General features: G+C 42.3%; 1 protein-coding gene across 2 annotated transcripts; it reads left to right on the plus strand.

Moving 5' to 3' along the window:
- Positions 1-103: 103 nt before the first annotated feature.
- Positions 104-23,613, plus strand: LOC143270820 (homeobox protein Rhox13-like). 2 transcript variants are annotated; one of them, XM_076561955.1, is made up of 3 exons: positions 104-685; positions 1,369-1,414; positions 23,365-23,613. In XM_076561955.1, the coding sequence occupies exons 1-3, from the start codon at positions 324-326 to the stop codon at positions 23,458-23,460; spliced, it is 504 nt and encodes a 167-aa protein (XP_076418070.1). In that variant the 5' UTR covers positions 104-323; the 3' UTR covers positions 23,461-23,613. The 2 variants fall into 2 exon arrangements, with proteins under 2 accessions (XP_076418070.1, XP_076418069.1); XM_076561954.1 differs by lacking the exon at positions 23,365-23,613 and adding an exon at positions 3,223-3,452.
- Positions 23,614-25,620: the final 2,007 nt, after the last annotated feature.

A 25,620-nucleotide genomic window follows, 5' to 3' on the forward strand; every position in this document is an offset into this window, starting at 1 on the left:
CTCAGTTCCTCATCTTTGTGCCAAACCCACCATTTGTGCACCAAAGCAAATACCACCTACCTCCCCAAGAGGTCATAAAGCCCAGAGCAGTCAGTCAGGGAGGGAAAAGCCTATGGCGCCCATCTGCAGAGGAGCGTGTTGACGTCAACCTGGAGGAATGTGGAGAAGTGTGGAGCATGCGCAGAAGGACGCATTGATGTCACCCTTTCCTCAGGCCTTCCCTTGATGACCCATCAGTAGTTGAGACTGACCGAACAATAGGCCTTGAGTGTGGGCATTCCTGGGGCCCCAATTCTCTCTGTGGCTTTGGCCCACTACTAGTCATGGCCAGCAAGAATGATACTGGTGAGGAGATAGCTGAGGTCCCCACCTTAGAGGCTGCCTTGGCGATGGTGGGTGGCAACCCTAGAGGAGGAGACGCCTGCTGCGTATTTGAACTAAATAACGGAAGCCGCCAGTTCCGTGAGGGCCAAAACAACTCTGAGGAGAATAGTAGGGACCCGAACTCCTCTTCGTCAGAGCATCACCAGGAGGAGCCAAGGCCCTCAACCGAGCCTGTGATTAGGATTCCAAGGCGCCATTCCTCACGAAGGCATCGGCGAACCACATTGCAGTTCACATTGTGGCAGGTGGAGGAAATGGAAAAAATGTTCAAAGAAACCAAGTACCCACATGCGCTTGCCAGGTATGTGTCTGCCACCAGGAGCTATCCCCAACCTCCCTGTTGTCTCAGGTTGAGGTGTCCTTTTGTTCTTCCAGGCCCTGGTTTCCTATCATCCCTCCCTAAGCCACTGCTGTCTTCTCCCTCAGTGGTGGGTACAGGAGGGTGCCTTGTGTAGGGGTAAAAGTCAGTATTAGCGTGTAGTGTTGACCTGAAACAAGTGTACATAGTCAACACCATGAGTTTCCTGCCATATTTTAATTTCTGTAAAATATAGAAACATGAGTACAGTGTGCCAAAATACTCACTAGTGTAAAGTTCACCAGTGTTAAGGATTTACACTTTGTTGGGTGACCTCCTCACCAGTAGCCTGGTCATCTTTTCAGGGACTGTGTCCCTATCCATCAACTCCTTTCGGTTTCCCTTTCCCTTCCCCTGGTGCTGTTTTTTAATTTAGTACAATTTGCTCACTGCATACTTTGGCATTTATATTTAAATTTTAATAGTGTGTTAAAATTAAAATCTTTATTGTTTAGAAACTTTTAGAAGAGGTGAAATCATTTCAAAAGCAAGACTAGTTCTGAGAATGTAAGTTAAATGGGGGTGCGAGGGAGCACAGCAATATTAAAAAAGCATAGATATCATTTATGACTTTGCAGTTCATGCAAACCATGGCATGCTAAACATTTGTGGTTTTCTTTCCACAGAAAAGAACTTGCACAAGCTTTGAATATTCCTGAAGTCAAAGTGAAGGTCAGTAAATCCAAGCAAAGACATTGAACAGTCAATCTACAGCCTTCCTCATGTCTTCAGAAGCCTTGTCCTAGGCATTTCTTTTATTTAAGAATTTTTTCATTTTACATACCAACCACAGTTTCCCCCTCCTTCCCCATCTCCTGCTCTCATCCCCACTTCCTCCCCAAACTCCCACATCCACTCCTCATAGGGGGTAAGGTCTCCATTGTGAGGATGGTGCACTGCAGCTCTAGAGGGGATGATGCAGTGCAGCTCTAGAGAGGATGATGCACTGCAGCTCTTGAGAGGATGAGGCACTGAAGCTTGAGACTGGTGCACTGCAGCTCTAGAGGGGATGATGCAGTGCAGCTCTAGAGAGGATGATGCACTTCAGCTCTAGAGAGGAGGATGCACTGCAGCTCTAGAGAGGATGTTACACTGCAGCTCTAGAGATGGTGAACTGCAGCTCTAGAGACTGGTGCACTGCAGCTACTGAGAGAAGGTGGACACAAGGCACAAGAGAAAACACCCACGGTCTCCTGTTTGCAGAATCTTGAGTGTGACTCTCCAGAACCCTTATTTCTGATTTCCCCTTTCCTCTTACAGACGTAATAGGTAGGCTTTAGGAATCAAACGGGGAACTCTGACTTAATGTGAGCCCACATGAGTCAGCCACTGGGGCTTTATTTGAGTTCATGGAGGCATCAGGATGGTAGTAGGGCTTCTGGTCCTTTGGTTGGTCTTCTTTAGATTATAAATCCACATAATAGGCAGGGAGAGAAAGTGCATGGAGTCACAAATGCGCAGTTTGAGAACTTCCCAATACAATGGCCCCTCATTCACTAGGAGTCTGAGAGGATGGTGACATGTCACAGGTAACTGTGACTGTATTTCCATAGCTAGACCATATTTAGGAAGAGCTGATTTATGACTACTTTCCCAACACTGTTGTGGACCATCTTACTCTTTACCTTTTGAAGAAAGGTGGGCTTTAGATGTCCTGGTGATACAGCAGGACCTAGTGTGCCCTCTGTGCTGGACAGGATTCTAGAAATATACCCGAAGCAGAGATATTATTCTTCATCCTGCTCCTGGAGAACATTTTATAGCAAGAAAGAACATACTGTTCAGATTAACCATGGGTGGAAGTTACCCTTTCTGCTGAACTCCTAGAGATGGCAAAGGTTTCAGTGTCCTGTATGTCATTTAGGTTAAATTAGTCAACTTTCTCAAACACTGGAGACTGCAATGTCAAACCATTGTCCAGGCCTTCTCTGCCTACAACCTTTTCGCTATCCTGAAATTTCAAGCACCACAATCCCATTGGCACCTTTGAATGCTATTTTCTTTCTAAAAATCTCCCATATTTATTCTGTTGATTAACTACTTCATACTGAAGACTGCTTTTACAAACAGATAGCTGTTGCCCTCCATAGACCTTTAAAATGTGCTAACATTTGGTGATCTACAATCTCTGCCCAAACAAGAGGAACATATAACTAGTAAGGAGGGTATTCTACAGCTGATGGTCAAATGTCAGAATGAAGACTTTCCTTTACCCAGTTACCATATATTGAATTAACATCAAGGACCTGGAACAAATTGTAATCTAAGCTTTCCATACAATAAAAAAGAAACCACTGAAGTGTTTATACTGCTGGAAAAAGACAAAATCATGGCCTATTGCAGAAGTTGACACACAGCTGATATTTGCTTTTATGATATGAATAGAAAGTCAGTGTTATATGTCTTAAAGTGGGTTTTTATCTCCTGGCTCTGGGGTGAAAGCCAATGCTAAATCCAATCCTGTCTTCCTCTGATTTCAGACATGGTTTGTCCATCGGAGAGCAGAAGAGAGGAAGAGTGAGAGGTCTGTAGTATTACAGAGCATACCTCTTCGTACTGAAAAGGTCCTTATCCTTAGGGATAGGGACTCCTATCCCTAGAGTGCAAGTTTTGTTCATGAGCTAAAGGGAAATCTGGTGACACATGTACTCAATATACAGCTTAACTAAAATTCAGCACTCATGTTAACAATAAAATCATGAATTTCCAAGTTATTTAATTTCATATGCTTTCTGGGGTTTTGTAGTATATAGATGTACACTCTTCAGGAAATGCCTTTTAAACAAAATGTCAACTTCTGTTTTTTGGGGATGACATTTCTAAGTCATGAGTATTACTTGCACAGATGACTATTCCCTACACATGTTAGTTGTGAAACAGTGGATCACTTAAGCCTTCTTGACTCAGGCTCACTTGATCCTTTGAACAAGGGATTCAATAGTAACCCTGCAAATAAGGAATCTAAGGAGAAGGTGGGCACAGATAGTATTGATGGTGGTGATTACTTTTTATTTGGGGAGGGATCACAGCAATTCTTTCTTTCTTCTTTTAATGAAAATAGATGTTGAAGAGGCGGGAGAGACAGAGGAGTGAAGTGGGATTTTGTGTTTGCTTGGATGGTTGGTTAGTTGGGTGGTTGGTTTAGTTTGTTTTTTTTATTTTATTATGGTGGAGGAATGATGCAAGGGTGAAGGGAGGATATGGAGGACTGGGAAATGAACAGATTTGGGGTGCATGATGTGAAATTCACAAAGAATAAAGATTGTGTGTGTGTGTGTGTGTGTGTGTGTGTGTGTGTGTGTGTGTGTGTGTGTGTTGAAAACATACAGGCTTTTAAGGAATAATAATAAAATAAACAATAGCCAAGCTGTTGTGGTACATGCCTTTAATCCCAGCCCTGGAGAGGCAGAAGCAGGCAGATCTCTATGAGTTCGAGGCCAGCCTGGTCTACAGTGTGAGTTCCAAGACCACCAGGACTACACAAAGAAACCCTGTCTTGAAAAACTCAAAATAAATAAATACATACATGCATATATACATACACACATACATAAAACAAAAAACTAACATGTTAGAATAGAACAAAATGTTGTAGGTCTGGAGTCACTCAGAGATTCACTGTGACCATGAATAAATTTAAATTAGAACAGGCTGTATTAAATAAGAACTTGTGCCAGATGCTCATGACACCAAGACTACAATTGAGATCACTCCCAAGTTGCAGCCCCTGGTCAGATTAATCCAAGGCATATAAAGTCAAAACCACAAGATTACATGTATTCTGTCTACACATAAGCATGATCTAATTTTAACATATATGTCTTGCAGTTGTCCCAGTCATTGAGCAGAGTAAGCACGTTGGATTACAAAAACAGAAATAGTAGTTAGTCCTATGATCTATTGTCTTGCTAGAACAGCAGATTTTACAGGATCAGTCAGTTTAAGAACAGTCTTCAATGTCTTGGACAAACTGGGGAAGAAGGAGCTGCTAGGACACAGCTTGTACAAGCTAGGAGCTTGCATGTTGGAGGCATTTTTGTTTTGGGTCTCTCAAGCATAGTAAGTCTAAACTTTCAATGTAATGATAACCATTACATTCCCCCCTTGAGTAGTTTCATGAGTCAAATATCTGACTCTGTGATGGATACCTGTTATTTTTTTTATTTTAAAATACTATTCAGTTCTACATAACAGCAATAGATTCCTTTGTTCTCTCCCTTCCTGTCCCCTTTCCCTTCCCCCCAGCCCACCCCCCATTCCCACCGCCTCCAGATCAAGGTCTCCCCCGAGGACTGGGATCGATCTGATAGACTCAGTCCAGGCAGGTCCAATCCCCTCCTCCCAGATTGAGCCAAGCGTCCCTGCATGACTGGACTGCTACTCACATCACCAGTGAGGCTACCTGGAAAACGGGACCCCAAGAAAGACACAAAGAAATGGATGAGATCTACATGAACAGCCTGGACATGAGTGGGAGCAATGAAGGGTGAGGGTCGAGGGAAAGAGAGCGGGAGATCCTAGCTGGATCAAGAAAAGAGAGGGAGAACAAGGAATAGGAGACCATGGTAAATGAAGACCACATGAGAAAAGGAAGAAACAAAGAGCTAAAGAGGCCCACAGAAATCCAAAAAGATACCCCCAGAAAAGACTGCTGTCAATCGTCGAGAGACAGCCGGCACTGACCTACTCTGGTGATGGGATGGCCAAACACCCTAATAGTTGTGCCAGAAACCCCATCCAAGGACTGAGGAATCTGGATGCAGACATCCACAGCTAGGCCCCGGGTGGAGCGCTTGGAGTCTAATTAGTGAGAAAGAGGAGGGTTTATATGAGCGAGAATTGTTGAAACCAAGGTTGGATAAAGCATAGGGACAAATAACCAAATGAATGGAAACACATGAACTATGAACCAAAGGCTGAGGGGCCCCCAAATGGATCAGGCCCTCTGAATAGGTGAGACAGTCGATTGGCTTGATCTGTTTGGGAGGCATCTAGGCACTGGTACCAGGTCCTGGGCTAGTTGGATACCTGTTATTTTTAAAGCTTTTTGATAGAAGTAAACTAGTTTCCTTTAGACCAGTATTCCAGCCTTTGGTTGAGGATAAAGGGTGAGGAACTAAACTCTCTTCTGTAACTGCTTCTCAGCTGAGATTAGCATGTTCTTGTCAGGAACACTGAAGGCTGTAAAGCAAATCAAAGGCCAATGTTAGGCGTTCAGGAAGTGGACAGCATTCATCAGAAGCATCTGGTTTGCTGTGGAGACAGGGAGAAATCACATTGGCTGGACTGGTTCACATAAGCTTTCAGCAAGTCCAGGGCTCATGGCCTTTGAAGCAGTTTGTTGTCTGCAGCCCACTCCTGATGTCTGTTGGCTGAGTGGAAATCTGGTGGTACAGCTGTAGACTGGGGGCAGAAGTTAAAGTTTAGGAACTTAAAGGAGAATCTTAGATGTGAACTTCCCCCTCAGTAATAAACAGCAGGGAGGGAAGCTTAGGCTATTGACTGACAGGGGTACCTATCCGGAGTCCATTTGATGTGTGACATGTGGATCCAAGTTGTGTCTTTTTATAGCTTATATGGATTTTTAAAATTTACAACACATAAAATTTTAGATACATTACTATTAATGTTGTTTCTAATATGTACAGAAATCCGAACTGTAAAAAATGTAGTAGACTCATGCCTTTGACTCATACTAAAAACTTGAGGACTCAAAAGATACAAAATTAAACATATGAACACCTTTTCCCAGAGGGCTGAAATTTTGTATATATAAAAGAAAGAGATGTTTTTAGCACAATAAAATGCATCTTTAAGTCTATTGTTAGAAGACATCTTGACCAAGATGATGGTGAAATTACATGGCTGTTACTTTTTTTAATCCTTGTTTTCTAACAAGTGTTGAATATATTGTACTAAATTAAGGATACTCACACACATATATTTAATTATTAAGCCTTTTTGTAATAAATTTTTAAGTTAACCATTTTCTTGTAGATTTTATAGATCTTTAACCACACACAATAAACTTAAAAATCTTAAAATACAGAAAATGTACTGAATGGTTTTACAAACAGTTTTTTTTAAAAATTGACATGTTTATTTATTTTTTAATTTTATAATTTGATTAAATTTTACATATCAGCCACGGATTCCCCTGTCCTCCCTTCTGCCCCACCCCCATTGTACGCCTAGCCCACACCCCATTCCCATCTCCTCCAGGGCAAGGACACCTCTCTGGATTCAGCTCCTCCTGGTAGATTCAGTCCAGGCAGGTCTAGTTCCCTCCTACCACACTGAGCATAGTGTTCCTGCATAGGCCCCAGGTTCCAAACAGCCAGCTCATGCACTGAGGACAGGCCCCAGTCCCACTGCCTGGGGGCCTCCCAATCAGTTCAAGCTAAACAACTGTCTCAATTTTCCAGAGGGCCTGATCCAGTTGAGGGATCCTCAGCTATTGGTTCATAGTTCATGTGTTTCCACTAGTTTGGCTCTTTGTCCCTGTGCTTTTTCCAATCTTGGTCTCAACAATTCTCACTCATACAATCCCTCCTCTTTCTCTCTGATTGGATTCCTGGACCTCCTCCTGGGGTATGGGCGTGGATCTCTGAATCTGCTTCCATCAGTCATTGGATGAGATTTCTAGTACAACACTTAGGGTGTTTGGCCATCCTATCACCAGAGTAGGTCCATTCGGGCTTTCTCTCAACCATTGCCGGTAGTCTATTGTGAAGATATTTTTGTGGATTTCTGGGGACCACTCTAGCACTTTGCTTCTTCCTATTCCCATGTGGTTTTCATTTATCATGGTCTCTATTTCTTGTTCTCCCCACTCTGTACTTGATACAGCTGGGATCTCCCGCTCCCCTAAGCTCTCTTTCCCTTGAACTTTGTCCTTCATTACACCTCCATGTTCAATTTGCTCATGTAGATCTCATCCATTTCTCTGTCGTTGGGCGACTCATGTATCTTTTTTGGGGTCCTGTTTTCGAGGGAGCCTCCCTTGAGTTGTGAGTAGCAGTCTACTCATCCTTTGTTTTACATCTAGTATCCTCCTATGAGTTAGTACATACAATGTTTGTCTTTCTGAGTCTGGGTTACCTCACCCAGGATGATTTTTTTCTAGATCCATCCATTTGCCTGCAAACCTCATGATGTCATTGTTTTTCTCTGCTGAGTAGTACTCCATTGTGTATATGTACCACATTTTCTTTATCCATTCTTCAGTTGAAGGGCATCTAGGTTGTTTCCACATTCTGGCTATTACAAACAATGCTGCTATAAACATAGCTGAGCATGTGCCGTTGTGGTATGATTGAGCATTCCTTGGGTATATGCCCAAGAGTGGTATAGCTGGGTCTTGGGGGAGATTGATTCCCAATTTTCTAAGAAAGTCCCACATTGTTTTCCAAAGTGGCTGTACAAGCTTCCATTCCCACCAACAGTGGAGGAGAGTTCCCCTAGTTCCACATCCTCTCCAGCATAAAGTGTCTTCAGTGTTTTTGATCTTAGCCATTCTGACAGCTGATAGGTGGTATCTCAGAGTCATTTTGATTTGCATTTCCCTCATGATTAGGGATTTGAGCAATTCCTTATATGTCTTTCAGCTATTTGAGCTTCCTATATTGAGAGTTCTATTTTTAGCTCGAGCCCGTTTCTTTATTGGAATGTTGGGCATTTTGATGTCTAATTTCTTGAGTTCTTTATATATTCTGGATATCAGCCCTCTGCCAGATGTGGGATTGGAGAAGATGTTTTTCCACTCTCTACGCTGTCGCTTTGTCTTGTTGACCATGTCCTTTGCTCTACAAAAACTTCTCAGTTTCAAGAGGTCCCATTGATTGATTCTTTTTCTCAGTGTCTATGTTACTGGTGTTATTTAAGAAGTGATCTCCCATGCCAATGTGTTCAGGACTACTTCCTACTTTCTCTTCTATCAGGTTGAGAGTAACTGTATTTATTTTGAGGTCTTTGATCCACTTGGACAGATATGGATCATATGGATCTATATGTAGCCTTCTACATGTTGACATCCAGTTATGCCAGCACCATTTGTTGAAGATGCTTTCATTTTTCCATAGTACAGTTTTGGCTTAATGTCAAAAAGTGTATGTTCATAGGTGTGCAGAATAATGTCAGGGTATTCAATGCAATTCCATTGTTCCACATGTCGGTTTTTATGCCAGGACCAAGCTGTTTTTATTACTGTAGCTCTATAGTAGAGCTTGAGGTCAATGATCGTGATGCCTCCAGAGTTATTTTATTGTACAGGATTCTTTTAGCTATCCTGGGGTTTTTGCTTTTCCATATGAAGTTGAGTATTATTCTTTCCAGGTCTGTGAAGAATTGTGTTGGTATTTTTAAGGGATTGTATTGAATCTGTAGATTGCTTTTGGTAAGATTGCCATATTTACTATGTTAATTCTGCCTATCCATGAACATAGGATATCTTTCCATTTTCTGACATCTTCAATTTCTTTTTTCATGGACTTAAAGTTCTTGTAATATAGGTCCTTTACTTGCTTAGTTAGAATTACCGAAGGTATTTTATAATATTTGTGGCTATTGTAAAGGGTAATGTATCTCTGATTTCCTTCTCAGCCTGTTTGTCAATTGTATATAGGAGGGCTACTGATTTTTTTAGTTGATCTTGTGTCCTGCTATGTTACTGAAGGTGTTTATAAGCTCTATCAGTTCTTGGTTGAATTTTTGGGGTCACTCATGTATACTCTCATGTTGTCTCCAAATACCAAAAGCTTGACTTCTTCCTTTCCAATTTGTATCCCCTTAATCTCCTTATGTTGTCTTATTGCTCTGGCTAGAACTTCAAGTACTATATTGAATAAGTATGGGGAGCACGGACAGCCTTGCCTCATTCCTGATTTTAGTGGAATCACTTTGAGTTTATCTCCATTTCATTTGATGTTGGCTGTTGGCTTGCTGTAAATTGCCTTTATTATGTTTAGGTAGGTTCCCTGTATTCCTGATCTCTCCAATACAGTTATCATGAAGGGGTGTTGGATTTTGTCAAATGCCTTTTCCACACCTAGTGAGAAGATCATGTGGTTTCTTTTCTTTCAGTTTGTTTATATGGTGTATTACATTGACAGACTGTTGTATATTGAACCAAACTTGCATCCCTGGGATGAAGCCTACTTGATCATAGTGGATAATTGTTTTGATGTATTTTTGGAGTCTGTTTGCCAGTATTTTATTGAGTATTTTTGCATCAATGTTCATGAGGGAGATCGGTCTGTAGTTGTCTTTTTTTGTTGTATCTTTGTTTGGTTTAGGAATCAGGGTAATTGTAGCCTCAGAGAAGGAGTTTGGTAATGTTCCTTCTGTTTCTATTGTGTGGAACCATTTAAAGAGTATTAGTATTAACTCTTCTCTGAAGATCTGGTAGAATTCTGTATTGAAACCATGTGGTCCTGGACTTTTTTTGGTTGGCAGACTTTTAATTACTGATACTAATTCCTTAAGGATTATTGGACTATTTAAATAGTTTATCTTTTCTTGATTTAACATAGGTATATCTTACCTATCCAGAAAATTATCCATTTCTTTTAGATTTTCCAGTTTTATGGAGTAGAGGTTTTTGAAGTATGACCTGATGATTCTCTGGATTTCCTCATTGTCTGTTGTTATGTCCCCCTTTTCATTTCTGATTTTGTTTTTTGTTTGTTTGTTTGTTTGTTTTGTTTTTCATTTTTTTATTTTACAATACTATTCAGTTCTACATAACAGCCACAGAGTCCCTTGTTCTCCTCCTTCATGCCCCTCTCCCCTTCCCCCCAGCCCACCCCTCATTCCCACCACCTCCAGATCAAGGCCTCTGTCTGTCTTTTGGTTAATTTGGATTAGGTCTTGTCTAGCTTGTTCACTTTCTCAAAAAACCAACTCTTTGTTTCATTAATTTTTTGTATACTTCTCTTTGTTTCTATTTTATAGATTTCATCTCTCAATTTGATTATTTCCTGGAATCTATTTTTCCTGGGTGACTTTGCTTCTTCTTGTTCTAGAGCTTTTAAGTGTGCTGTTAAGTCACTAGTGTGAGATTTTTCCAACTTCTTTATGTGGGCATTTGGTGCTATGAATTTCCCTCTTAGGACTGCTTTCATAGCGTCCCATAAGTTTGGTTATGTGGTATATTCATTTTCATTGAACTCTAGGAAGTTTTTAATTTCTTTATTTCTTCTTTAACCGATTGGTGATTCAGTTGAATATTATTCAGTTTCCATGAGATTGTAGGTTTTCTGTAGTTTTTGTTGTTGTTGAAATCTAACTTTAAACCATGGTGGTCTGTTAGAACACAGGAGGTTATGCCAATTGTTTTGTATCTGTTGAGATTTGCTTTGTGGCCAAGTATGTGGTCGATTTTAGAGAAGGTTCCATGGGGTGCTGAGAAGAAGTTATATTCTTTTTTGTTAGGATAGACTGTTCTGTAGTTATGGATTAAGTCCATTTGAGTCATAACATCAGTTAAGTCCTTTGTTTCTCTGGTAAGTTTTGATTTGGCAGATCTGTCCAGTGGTAAAAGTGGGGTGTTGAAGTCTCCCACTATTAATGTGTGGGGTTTTATATGTGATTTAAGCTTTAATAATGTTTCTTTTACATATGTGGGTGCCCTTGTGTTTGGGGCATAAATGTTCAGAATTGAAACTTCATCTTGGTGGATCTTTCCTGTGATGAGTATGTAATGCCCTTCTTGATCTCTTTTGATTGATTTTAGTTTGAAGTCTATTTTGCTGGATATTAGGATGGCTATGCCCTCTTGCTTCTTAAGACCATTTGATTGGAAAGTCTTTTCCCAGCCTTTGATTCTTAGGTAATGTCTGTCTTTGAATTTGAGATGTGTTTCTTGTATGCAGCAGAGAGATGGGATATATTAGTCTGCTTTCGTATCCATTCTGTTAGTCTGTGTCTTTTTATAGTTGAATTAATTCCATTGATATTAAGGGATATTAATGACTAGTGATTGTTCATTCCTGTTATTTGTTTTTGTTTCTTTGTTTGTTGTTGTTGTTGTTGTTGTTGTTTTGGTGGTAGTGTGTGTGTACTTCTCTGCTTTGGTGTTTACTGCTGTGGTGTTTACCATTGCCTGTGTTTTTGAGGGTGTATCTGACTTCCTTAGGTTGGAATTTTCCTTCTAGTGCTTTCTGTAGGGCTGGGTTTGTGAATAAGTATTATTTAAACCTGGCTTTGTCTTGGAATGTCTTGTTCACTCTGTCTATGATGATGGAAAGTTTTGCTGGGTATATTACTCTAGGCTGGCATCCATGGTCTCTTAGTGTCTGCATTACATCTGTCCAGGTCCTTCTGGCTTTCAAAGTCTCCATTGGGAAATCGGGTGTTATTCTGATGGGTTTGCCTTTATAAGTCACTTGGCCTTTTTCCTTTGCTGCTCTTTATATTCTATCTTTATTCTGTATGTTTAGTTGTTTAATGTGGCAAGGAGACTTTTTTTGGGGGGGTCTAGTCTGGTGTTCTATAGTCTTCTTGTATCTTCATATGCATTTCCTTCTTTAAGTTGGGAAAGTTTTCTTCTATGATCTTGTTGAATATATTTTCTGTGCCTTTGAGCTGGTATTCTTCTCCTTCCTGTATCCCTGTTGTTCATAGGTTTGGTCTTTTCAAGGACTCCCAAATTTCCTGGACAATTTGGGTCATGACTTTGTTGTCTTTAGTATTTTCTTTGACTGATGAATCTATTTCTTCTACGCTGTCTTCAACGCCAGTGATTCTCTCTTCCATCTCTTACATTCTGCTGATTATACTTGCATCTGTAGTGCCTGTTCATTAACTCAGATTTTCTATTTCCAGCCTTCCCTCTGTTTATGACTTCTTCATTTTTTCTATTTCCCTTTTCAGGTCTTGGACTGTTTCCTTTATTTGTTCATTGCTTTTTCATGGTTTTCTTTCAGGAATTTATTGTTTTCCTCTGATTTATTTGTCTTTTCCTCTAGTTTTTTTATAGTGTTCTTCCCATTATTTGTTTGTCTTTTCCTCAGTTTCATTTTTGATTTCTTCTTTAAAGGACTCTAGCATCTTCATGATGTTATTCTTAAGGTTGCTTTCTTCTGTTTCTTCCATTTTGTGATGCTCAGGTCTTGCTGTTGTAGGAGGGCTAGGTTCTGGTGATGCTGTATTGCTCTTTATTTTGTTGTATGTACTTCTGACTGGATATCTGCCCATTTCCTTGTAGATTCGTTCTTGGTCTTATCATCACTCTTGGTCCAGACAGATATCTCTGGTCTGGATGGGAGCTCCAGGACAGATGGCAGCTGGGGACTGGTCACCTAGTTTTGCAAACTATAAAGGTGAAGGTATTATTAAGGTATTATTGAGATAAAGTTTATATTTTTGCAAAAGTCTTAGAGAGTTCAATGAAACCAGTAGTCTGTTTTTTTGTCTGTTTTGCTTTGCCCTCTTTCCCCTGTCATAAAATCTGGTAGCTTCTCTGACTCAGGACAGAGAGGAAAGTTTGTTTGGTTTTAGACACATGCTTGGTTTTGGGAAAGGAGAACCATAATCCAACTCCAGACCCAGGTTTTTAATAAAGCAGAACAGCATAAAACAATATTTCAGTATTATCCATATATAAAAGATACCCAAATTCCTGAAAAACAGAATCCAGTAAAAGGGGGATTCCTGGTTATCAAAGCAGCCAGGGTAGGCAAGTGAGGCAGCAGCCACTGAGACAGTATCCTCAATGATGGTCCTCCCTTGCTGAATCTGACAAAATGAAGAAAATATAAAACTCTTTAGGAAAAATATTATTAGTGAATGAGCTAAATGCTACAAAACATACTATTCAAACAGCTGTTTTCTTTATTAAATGCACTATGCATAGAAGTTATTGTAGTTGAATATCTTTAACAAAGTGAAAACTTGAAATTTCTTTTAAATATTACCATTTTAGAACAGTCATTCATGTATGTATAAACTACTCTATTTATCTTTGACTGATTATCTGAACTAAAAATGGTCACTGTAAGTTAAATTGAGAAAGCTACTTTGTGCTGACATTGGAATTGCCAAGCTAATTCTCAAAAAGTGTATGTTATCTGAATTGATATTCATATTTTCTGTCCATTTTACCCTATACCAAGTTTTTAATGCCTAGTGGCATTATGTTGATATGTAAATTCAATGTTTTCAAGGACATCAAAAGAACAACAGGAAATTCAGGTAAGTGAGGCAAAGTTATACAAGAGGTAAGATATATGCTAGTATTCAGATAAACACAGTGAGGTATAAAATTAGACAAGAAGTCAATTTATCCCAGATTGTAGGAAAGGAATGGGTTTCCTGGAGACAGATACATTTAAAATTGAAAGTAGTGGCATAAATTGGGGCTAAACAATGGAAAACATTGTGAAGTATTCAGAAATTCCAAGGAGAAAGCCTGCGCCAAATCACTAAGGCAATGGCAGAGGGAGATAATCTGAGGACAGGAAAGTGCCCCAGTGCTTCTGAATGATGCAAGCCTGAGTGTCTGTGGAGGTAAAGGGAAACAGAAGGCCTTCACAAACACAAATACAGCACTGGAATAAATAAACAAAAGCCTTTCATCCAGCAACAACAAAACTGCTCAAAGGAAAACTGGTAAAATGTGCAACAAGCAAACCAAGTTTCTCCTACAGTAAGATAACATCTTCATCTATATCCTTAAATTTACACTCTCTGAGTATGTCAGCGGCCTTATAAACATGACCTTTCCAAGAATCAACTTGACTAAGGGTTTCAAAAAATCATTCTGTTCAACTCTGCTACAACTGTGTCATTGGAATGAAGGTGAATGGCACATGGAGAGCAACTAATATGAACCATAGGCCATATTGTGCCTTCAGGGAAAGTGTATGACCTTCCAAAATCAATCCAAGTATGTAAATGTTATAGGACCCAACATGTAAACCGTGACAGACAGAGCAATTGTTTAAGGCCATAGGGGCTGCATTCAGGAGTCCAACTGTGTGTGTGTGTTCTGAATCTGTGAACCTAAGCAAAAGAAGATAAGAGTAATCAAAAAATAACTTGCATTTTACTCAAAGGACATTATTTTTTTTTGTCTAACTATACACATATGTATATATATAATAGGTACTTCCATAATAATAACATTACAGTATTTTTAAGCAATCTAGAGGTGTATTTCAGCATACAGGAAGACGTTCACAGAAGTTGTCATATATTTACCTAAAAAATCCTAGGACAGGCCAGAGGTAAAATGAAGAATACCATTTGTAATATCAATTTCAGGCATCCTATGTTCTATTCAACCGTTATTATATGATATTTTTCTAGCACAATAAGCAGAGATTGGCTGGCCAGCACAGTCTCTGAGGAGGGAGGGTCGGGTCTGGACTACCCTATCTCTGGGGATATCTTTCTGTATGTTGTGAATATATTGCTCTGATTGATTGTTAATATAATGCTGATTGGCCAGTAGCCAGGCAGGAAGTGAGAATTATGGGAAGTGGAGGGCTAAAGTCAGGAGATGCCTGTAGCTGCTGCTGCCACTGCCATGAGAAGTAAAATGTAAAGATACCAGTAAGCCATGAGACATGTGGCAAAGTATCGATTTATAGAAATCAGTTATTTTAAAATATAAGAACTAGATAGCAAAAAGCCTGCCACAGCCATACTATAGTTGTATTTTATTTGTAGTGAAATGTGATTTTCATTGTATGTTAATAGATAAAGTTGCCCAGGGGTCAGAGCTATTAGAGCCATAGCAAGAGCATGGTGGTGGTGGTGCACACCTTTAATCCCAGCACTTGGTAGAATAGCTAGGTAGATCTCTGCATGTTCAGGGATACAGCCAGCATTGGAGACATACGCCTTTAAGACCTGGAGGGCAGTACTTACAGGCAGTGAGGAGGCAGTCATGTGTTTGGGTTTACAACCAATGAGAAGGCAGAACAGAAAGACTATTTAAAGACAGACACACAGAAAGTAGCTCTCTTTCGGGGAAGCTAGGAGCACTGCAGGAGGTAAGATTTTAGCTCTGAGCTCTGAACTCTCGGCTTTCTCTTTTACATTGGTTCTGAGTTTCTTATTTTAATAACATGGTTGGTTACATCTAAACCATACAGTTTATAAGTAATATAAGTCTCTGTGTGTGTACATGGGTCTGAGCAGCTGCGGACTCAAGATTCCTAGCGGGACTCAAGAAAACACCAACTACACACTTTCTCCTTCAGTTAGGAGGTTTGAGCAGACCTCACTGCAACACTGATGGCCTCCTGACAGTGTGTACTATCCTAGTGCAAGAAGAACCTGAGAGCACAGATTCCCAAGCACCCCTTGCCTTTCCCAATCATGGTGCCCCTTCAACAGTCCTTGTTACTAAGGGAGAGGAGAGGATACTCAGTGTCACTCCTCATTCAGAAAACTTGGATGTTTGCCCTGCTAATGCAGGCAGTGAGGCAGCTTGGGACTGGCCAGTAGAGGCCCAAGGACAGCCATTCCAAGGGAACCTCTGGAGCATTGCTGGATTCCTGAGACTAAGTGTCACTCAGATTCTGTGTGCTTCTCCTTCTGGACATGTCTAAAGTTCTTGGGAAAGGAAAGCATTTCTCAGAGGTTACTACTTAGATGCTGCTTGCCATGAGTCACCATTGGCAAGTACATTCACTGCCCCTTGAGAGGGGTAATTTCCCATTTCCCTTTTCCTTGTTCAACTACCTTATTGGCTAAATGGCCAGATATGTGGAGGGAGGCCAGCGAGCCTCAGCATGGACGTTACCCTCTGACCATAGACCACAGTTTTCCCAGCCTCCCCAACCTGACACCCCCTTAATTGTCCTCCAAAGGGATGAGGACACCTCACTCAAATGGGGGAAGCACTTGACCAGCATCAAAGACCCAAGAGACATTAGACATCCAGGGGTGATTCGACTGACTGGGCACAAGTTTAGGTGCCAGAATCCCTCTAAGGAAAAAACATTCAAACTCCCTCACTCATGTACTAGAGATAGACAACAGTCTTAGGGCTTCTATAAAGAGTAAATCCAATAAAAGAGCCTGGACCCTATAAAGAGGAACAAGGGAGGAAAAGTTACACTTTTGCAGGAGGTTCCTGAGTGCAGGAGTTACCCAATGAGCAGGGAACCCAGATCATCTGCCTTACAGTCTGTAACCAGGCCCATACCTGGGAAGGTGAAAAGAAGCCTGGCTATGTCTACTGTGTTTGAAGAACCTATGGACATTGACCAATTGGACACCAGAGTAAGTGTAACGAGTAAGTGTAACATCTTCAGGACATGGTGCTGGAGATGCTAGTGAAAAATTCAAAGATAACACAGTGCCTGGGCCATCTTCTGCTGACTCTCCCAGTGACCAACATGGACCGGTAATATGCCCACATATTCACTAAAGAGGCCCACAGAAATCCACAAAGATACCCCCACAAAAGTCTGCTGGCAATGGCCGAGAGACAGGCAGGACTAACCTACTCTGGTGATGGGATGCCCCAACACCCTAATAGTTGTGCCAGAAACCCCATCCAAGGACTGAAGAATCTGGATGCAGACATCTACGGCTAGGCCCCAGGTGGAGCGCTGGGAGTCTAATTAGCGGGAAAGAGGAGGGTGTATATGAGTGAGAATTGTTGAAACCAAGGTTGGATAAAGCACAGGGACAAATAGCCAAATGAATGGAAACACATGAACTATGAACCAAATGCTGAGGGGCCCCCAACTGGATCAGGCCCTCTGAATAGGTGAGACAGTTGATTGGCTTGATCTGTTTCGGAGGCATCTAGGCAGTGGTACCAGGTCCTGGGCTTGCTGCATGAGATAGCTGTTTGAAACCTGGGACTTATACAGGGACGCTAGGCTCAATCTGGGAGGAGGGGACTGGACCTGCCCGAACTGAGTCTATCAAGTCGATCTCAGTTCTCAAGGGTGCCCTTGATCTGGAGGTGGTAGGAATAGGGGGTGGGATGGGGGAAGGGGAGGGGGCAGGAAGTAGGAGAACAAGGGAATCTGTGGCTGTTATGTAGAACTGAATAGTATTGTAAAATAAAAGAAAAAAAGAAAAATTTGTAAGTAAAAAAAAAATCCCCACATATTCAAGGGGCCCTGCAACCCTACCTACCTACCCATGGAGCTCTGGGATCTTCCCCTTCTTCCCAAGATGCACAGGAACTATCTCTATCCATCCAAGAGTTTCAGGGAGGACCCCAATATGACCAAGGGGCTATGGGCAATTCCTGTTTTGCCCAGGCAATTCAGAGACCTGCCACTTGTGTTGAAAAGAAAATCAAACATGTCTCCTCTTCCAGAAGGGGTTACAGAAGTTCATCTTCTACCCAAGGGTCACCAATTGTTAGAGGTCTCCCCCAAAGAGTTTTAGACAAGGCTCTTCTGATCAAAGAAGTCTCCAACAAACCTTCTCAGACAAAGAGGGTTTCAAACTTTCACCAAAGGGGTGACTCTTTGATTTCTCATTTTCCTGAAAGGGATTGAGTCCCATGACCTTTCCTCAGGGGACTTTAACACCTTTGACAGCCGCTCAAGGTGCCTGGAGAGCTACTCCCTCTAATGCAGACAGTTAAGGATATTCCCCCTCTCCTCACTAGGACCCTAAGCAATCTATTTCTGCTGAAGCGCCCTTGAGTCGTGCCTGCTCTGATCAAGGCAATTTCATTGCTTGCCCATTAAACCAAGAGGGATTTAAATGTCCTCCACTATTAAAAATGGGCTCAGATCTTCCCTTGTTGCCCAAAGTGAGCATCATACCACTTATACATGCCCAAGCAGAAACAAAACTATCCACATTTACACCGGGGACTCAAGGACCTGTTCCCTCTTCAGAAGGTGCCCTAGAGAATTCCACATATACATAAGAGGTGTTAGGAACTCCCACGTCTGCCAAGTGGACGCGTGGGCCTTCTCAACACACACCAAGGGCTCTAGCACCTTCACCATTTTCCCCAGGGGATCTGAATGCTTCCATATCTGTCATGGGGACTCCAGGATTGTCCACATCTAGAGCAGAGGTCAAAGACCTATTCTCTATCACAAAAAGAGCTTCAAACATTCTCCTGCCAAGAAAAGGGACCCTGCATATTCCAACTGTGGCAAAAGGAGACGGAGAGATCCTCCCTCTGACCAAGGGGACTTCAGGTGTCCCTATCAGACCTAGTGAGCATCATACATCCACTGCTAAGCAAAAAGTCCCTCCTGTCTCGTCACTGGTCTTTGGGCTTCAAATAGGCCCTACTGGCCAAAATGGCCCTCCTGTCTTGTCATGGCCCCAACATAACCAAACATATTCCAAGATACTCCAAGTGTGACACACAAGTTCCACATCTGCCCAAGGTGCTGGCACAGCATATCCTTCCCTACTTTCCCAGGGGTCTCTAAGACTTTCAACATCTGTAGGAGAGGCTCTTGGAGTTTCGCCATATACACCAGGGATATCAGGACATTCCCCACCTGCCCAGCTTTCTCAGGGTTCTACCTTATCTGATCAAGGTACTTTGGGAAGAGATACATCTACAAAAGGGGCTCCAGCCACATCCCCACCTTAAGAAATGGTTCTCCAATTCAACTCATCTACAAACGATGTTCCAGGACATAGTCCATCTGTACACAGAGTTCTGGATCCCTATGTGATCAAGGGGCCATGGCATATGACAGGTGTACACAAGAGTCTGTAGCAACTTTCACATCCTGAGAAGGGGATTCCTTTGTTTCCACCTGTACATGAGCACCCACAGGACCTCCCCACAGTTTACAGGAGGTTGTGAGAATGTTCCAATCCCTTCAAGAGTGTCAGAAATCTGCCAAAACTATGTAAGAGGCTATAGACCATTCCTTCCCCATCTCACAAAGGGCCCTAGGATCTACCATATCCAACCAAGGTGCTTTACGATCTTCTGCATCCACACAAGAGGGTTTCAAGTATATCCCTTCTAAGGATGGTAATATTAGATAGTCTCCCTCTAACAGAGTGGACCAAGCGCATCTCATGTCTACCAAAAAGAGGTTGAGAGTTGATCCTTCCAATCAAGGGGGCGTCAGTATTATCTCCTCTGGGGAAGACAGTTTCAACCTTCTCCCTAATGCAAAAGGGGGACCTTGTATCATCTCCTGCTCCCAAAGAAACATCAATAGCTACAAGTACTCCTCAGGTGAGTCTCACTTCTTTATCTGACCAAAAGGCCCTGGAGTGTTCCACATGTGACCACAAGCCTGTGGGAATTGACTTCCACATGTGACCACAAGACTGTGGGACTTGGCTTCCACATGTGACCACAAGACTGTGGGACTTGGCTAATCTGCTCAAGGGTTTCTTGCACATTCCACATCTTCTCAAGCGAATCAAAGGCCTTCTCTGTCTGTCCCAAAATGTCTATTGAAATTACATCTGTGACTATTATTTAGAACTGAATAGTAATGTAAAATAAAATAAAAAATACCAAAAAAAAGTAATTGGAGGATTAGATACAGGGAATTCCTGTCAATTTTTTTGTCTTACATTTTGTACAAGGGCTAAAGAAATGGTGTGACGAATGAAATGCTCTACACAAGCATGAGGATCGAAGTTCAGATCCCTACCTATGTAAAATCTAGGGAAGGTGACATACACATCTGTGTTCTCAGGGCTGGGACAAGAGATGTGCAGACAGTCAGATACTGGAGCTCCCTGGCCAGGCAGCCAGCCAGCCTAAGTGGAACAGTGAGCTCCAGTGAGAGATTCTATCTCACAAATGAGGTGGAGTGCAATCGAGGTAGACATCCTAGGTCAACTTCTGGCCCCTACTTCTGCCTCTACAGTTACACATGTGCATGTGCACATGCACACACATATACACATGCACACACTACACATAAAACAATGTTTAATTCTCTGTCAAGTAGCTGGGGTTTAACATTCTGTGTGAACGATTATTTGGAGTGCGGTAAACACAGAAGCAGGGAGAATGAAAATATTTTGCAGAAATAGAGACAATGAGTAACTTCAGAGTGAATTATGAACACCATAATAACATGGAAAAAGTAGATGAATTCACCCAGTATTTAGAAGGTAGGCTACATACATATTTGTGCTTGGGGTTGTAAGAGACCAGACAGTCATCAATAACACCTAACTTTCCTGAACATAAAATAACCATTTAAAATTGCAGGTCCCCTAAGTCGAGTACCGTATTCCAGCTAAAGCATGTTGTCCAAGGCATCCTCCAGTGGCCTCCAGAAGAGCAGCGCCTGTACAAGGATGACCAGCTCCTTGATGACAGAAAAACTCTGGGCGACTGTGGGTTCACTAGCCAGACAGCTTGGATACAGGCCCCAGCCACAGTGGACCTGGCCTTCCGAGCAGATGATGCCTTTGAAGCCCTGCACACTGAGCCCTTCTCCAGTTCTCTGGAGCTTCCAGATGTGATGAAGCCATAGGATTCTGGAGGCTGTGCCAATGAACAAGCTGTGCAGTGAGGGCCCCAGGCCTAGAGACCTATTCCCTCAATGAAGACGATTTGGCTGTCAAAAAAAGAAAGATTACTTAAATTACAAAATATTTTTTTTTTCGAGACAGGGTTTCTCTGTGTAGCTTTGTGCCTTTTCCTGGAACTCACTTGATAGGCCAGGCTGGCCTCAAACTCACAGAGATCCGCCTGGCTCTGCCTCCCGAGTGCTGGGATTAAAGGCGTGCGCCACCACCGCCCAGCTTAAATTACAAAATATTTAATAGATGGCTACATCATTAAATTATCACCCATTCAATAACACACTATAACATTAACAAAATAACAAATTGTATCCTGTCTTTATTACTAAAACTTCAATTTTCAATTTTTATTTTTGTACAACATAACAAACTAAAAATAACAATGTAAACAGAATTAGGATGGGTTATAAATATAAAAATAAATTAAAATGAAAAGACTTTTAAACTTTTTCTACTAAATAACACTAAGGCACAAAAATACAAATATAATTATATAATTCTCAAATTACCTTGAAGGCCATAGGAAATTAAAATATTTAAAAAAAAGAATGAGTGAGAAGCCTTAGGTGTGGCTGAAAAAATGCAGGAGGGATTCCACCTCAGATTAAATTTTGGCTAACACTTTTCATCATGGAGGCTCTCTTAATGAAGGTTTACATGTTAAGTACATAGACGACATGCTTGTGTTTGGGGAATTACCCTTAATTTTGGTCCCTAAAAGAAACCTGTTACTAAAGTAAGTCACAAAGCAGGTGTGAAGAATAGTGTGTGTGTGTGTGTGTGTGTGTGTGTGTGTGTGTGTGTGTGTGTGTACACCTGTGCGCACACACAAGTGTGGACACAAACATTTGAAAGCAAACAGGACATGTCCTTATACAGTTTATTTCCACCAAAAAGCCTAAATGTTGGAATCTTTTTCTTCAGGAAGCATCTTGCAAGATGGATGGGTGTGTCAGAGGTAGATGTGCTTGTCAGTATTCTAAAAATAATAATATTTGTTGAGGGCTCCACGTCTTGTGACATTGTCTAGAGGATAACTGTAGCAGAAGAGTGGGACCCTAAAGTTGTATCCCGAGGACGCCAGACAAGTCCACAGCCGGGCTAGGCTCAAGATGATGAAAGACCTCCATTTTCTCAGGTAGGAAATGCCAACCTGGACACCTGAAAACATAAGTTGCCACCGTGCTTTGTCTGTCCCTTGGAGGACATAGTGTGTTCTCCATGACTTTCTGAAGGCTGTGCAGCCTGCATGCCTCACTTAAGTGAAGAGACCATGTTCTTGTCCACTTTCAACTCGTTCACTCTGCGTGTCACAGAAAACCTTTTCTCAGACTTGTTTTGTTCTAGTCTGTAAATGGCACATGCCTGTCTTAGTTCTGAATCAATACTGGGACCAGGAACCTCAAACGTCCCAGAGCCCTTTTACCAGTCTTTTGTTGGTTACGTATGTGAACTGTGCTCACCATTACAATCATCCCTGGCTTTTCCAGACCACATGCCCTCAAGGGAAAAGGCCTATACACTGTATACTTGGGGGCTAGGGAGGAAGCATAGAGCAGGAAGAAGTGCCCTTTGTCTCATAAAATGTGCATTCTGGATACTCACAAAAGGCTATCACCATGGATCCTTTCACAGACAGCTTTGGGCCTTGAGATAGTTCTCCGGGGTTTTTGATACTTTTCAACACACAGCAGGGACCAGGAACAACCCACGCACTAGATCTACATTCTCTCCTGAACAAATGCATTAAAAATATCAGTTTATGGAGAGAAGAGCAAAATTATGTGTCTGTCCCATAGCTGAAGGACTGGGTGTGGTGGTCCATGTCATCAGCGGCTTCATGGGGGTGTTTTGACTGTTTCAATGAGAACAAAATCCTATTGCTTCCAGCATTCTGAACAATCAGTACACACTTGAGGTAAGTCTTCAGTCTTTCTTGGGGTTAGATAGATAAACAGTTCCTGGGCAATCAGAAATGTGGTGATTTTTTAGGGGAGTAGCTCTGTCCTGGAGCACATACCTAGCACACACTGGCCCAGGGATGGAATCCATATATGATTTAAAATGTTAGTAAAATTGAGCCAGTATACAAGGTTACAGCATGTGTTCTTCAGTGGTCATACAGTTCAGTGTACTATAGGAACCCTTTCTTCTGCTTGTAGGATTGGTTTGGGACCAGGAGAGCCAGTTTCAGAAGAATCAATAGAATGGTGATGCTGATCAATGCACCACCTGGTCCCCAGAACAACGATCCCTGAAGATTTTAGAGCAGCACTTGACTGCCAACTCTGTCCAAGAAACAGATGTCATGGTATCTGGCCCTGCCCCCAATATCTGGACCACTCGTGCTGGCCATGACATCCTTTTCTTCCCTGCAATTATCTCAGCAATCAAGAGGTGGATTCTCAGTATGTTGGTTCCAATGTTTTCAGGTTACAAAAATGTGGGTATAAGTATTTGAACCATAGTAACCTATTCAAGAAATGACATTTATTGTAGGAGATGACCCTGGCAAGCTGTGGTCACTGTGCCATGACAAGTGAGGAAGATTTCCAGGTGCTATTCAACTTCTTGCTGACCCCACATGATTCTCCGCCCCCTCATCATGGCCTTGTCAACTCACTCCACCTCTGTGGAACAATTATTTCTAATGTCAGGTGGGGCAAGTCCCCAGCACAGGACACTGTGTTTCTAGTCATTGCTATTCACATCCACACTCCAGTAAGTCCCACCTTAGACCGAGGTGGAAATTTCCCAGAGACTTGTCCCAGGTTTGACAGTGGGAGGAAAGGGTACATGATGTGTAGTTTGCACACTCTCTGTGGACATCCAGGGCACTAGGGGCCACACTGGCCAGAGTCCTGATGCTTGAGAGGGAGAGGAGAATCCATCCATCCAGATCACATGGAGGTTTCTGACTCATTTCTTCCATTCCAGCTCAGGGAGCATATGGTCTCACCCTCGCCTGCTCAGAGATCTTGAATAATATGCCTTCTCCCTGCACTTTGTCACCTGCCTTGGAGAACCCTCAGTAATCAAGATTTCGGAGACCTTTGCTTCATAGCATGTCTAATTTGTAAACAAGGTTGAGCCTCTAGCAATGTTCTGGAACAGTCAGTCAGTGCATAGAAAAGTTGGACTTCTTCTTTGCATATGTGAAGCTGCAGGTCCAAATAAAAAAGTCCATCTTAGTGAGATGGAGAGCTATGGCCTAGGTGTACAGCCCCAAACTTACTGCATGGTGTTGTCCCAATACCATGCTCTCCTGCCCTTGCAATCCTTAGTCTATATTCAGTCTCTGGGAATGTGAGTGCTCCAGGGACCTTGCCTGCTGCAGGTACTTGCGAGTTTGCATTTGAGTCTTTATGATATCTCCCAGCATGCTGATTTGAGAGCCCTTGCTGTAGTAACAGGTATCAGAATTTCACTAGGGCAGCATCTATGGCCCTGAACCTGAGGTCTCCCCTTTTCAGGTCTAGCAAAGAATATTTCAGTACAGATAACCAGTTCCCCTGGCTTTAAGAATCTTCCACCAGTCATCCTCATGGCCCCTATGACTGAGAGCAAGGGGTATGACAGAGATGTCCCATTAGACCTGAGTGCTCCACCTTCTCTTGTGTGCTGCTGCACATGGACCAACTGTGGGTCTCTGTACTAAACATCACCTACTGCAAAGAAAATCCACCCTGAGCTCTCCAGGAGATATGATGTACATGGTGATGTGCAAGCTGATGGGCCCAGCAGCCATGGATCCCCTGTTTGTCTTTGGTCAGGAAGAGGATGAAGGGACTCTAGAAGGAGGAATGAAGTCTGAGCACAGCCCCTGGCCCCAGGCTGTGTAGGCTGCATTGAGCTCAGTGCTTATTCTACAGTCCCATGGGTTTTGGAATAGTCTGAAAACTGTTCTCTGTCTTGTAAGGGTGGAGTGAAAGCAGTGGTTTCGGGGGGCCTCAGATTGCCTCCAGTGAGCCTGAGTCCCTGGCTGCTTCTGGCTTCCACTGTTTCTCTGTAGGAAGAAGAGTTCCGACACCAGTGAGGCCCACTCCTCCTCCCTAAGACCCCCACAGTCCTTCACATGTACACACGGCTGTAGCTACCAATACCACCACGGCCTCTGCTCCTAATTGACTTCTGGATGGTATTTTGCAATCAGCTTTATCTAAGGATAATCGCAAAGGGCTCATGGTGGGGACAAAACTTAGAGAAGCAGAGAGAAGGTGGGGGAGGAGAGAGAGAGAGAGATGGGTTCACTGGGGCCCTGGAGGCATCAGGAGGAAGGGTCCTGAGGCTCCACATTGGATGTTCCAGCAAGAGATGACTTTCTTGAGTTCCATTCGGGCCCTTGCCACCAATCTTCCAGGTACAGAATGTTATCTGCTTACCTGCTTCAGTATCTGGCTGCCACATCTAGTGGCTTC

Source organism: Peromyscus maniculatus, chromosome X (assembly GCF_049852395.1).
Source record: "Peromyscus maniculatus bairdii isolate BWxNUB_F1_BW_parent chromosome X, HU_Pman_BW_mat_3.1, whole genome shotgun sequence".
In the NCBI taxonomy this organism is placed as follows: domain Eukaryota; kingdom Metazoa; phylum Chordata; class Mammalia; order Rodentia; family Cricetidae; genus Peromyscus; species Peromyscus maniculatus.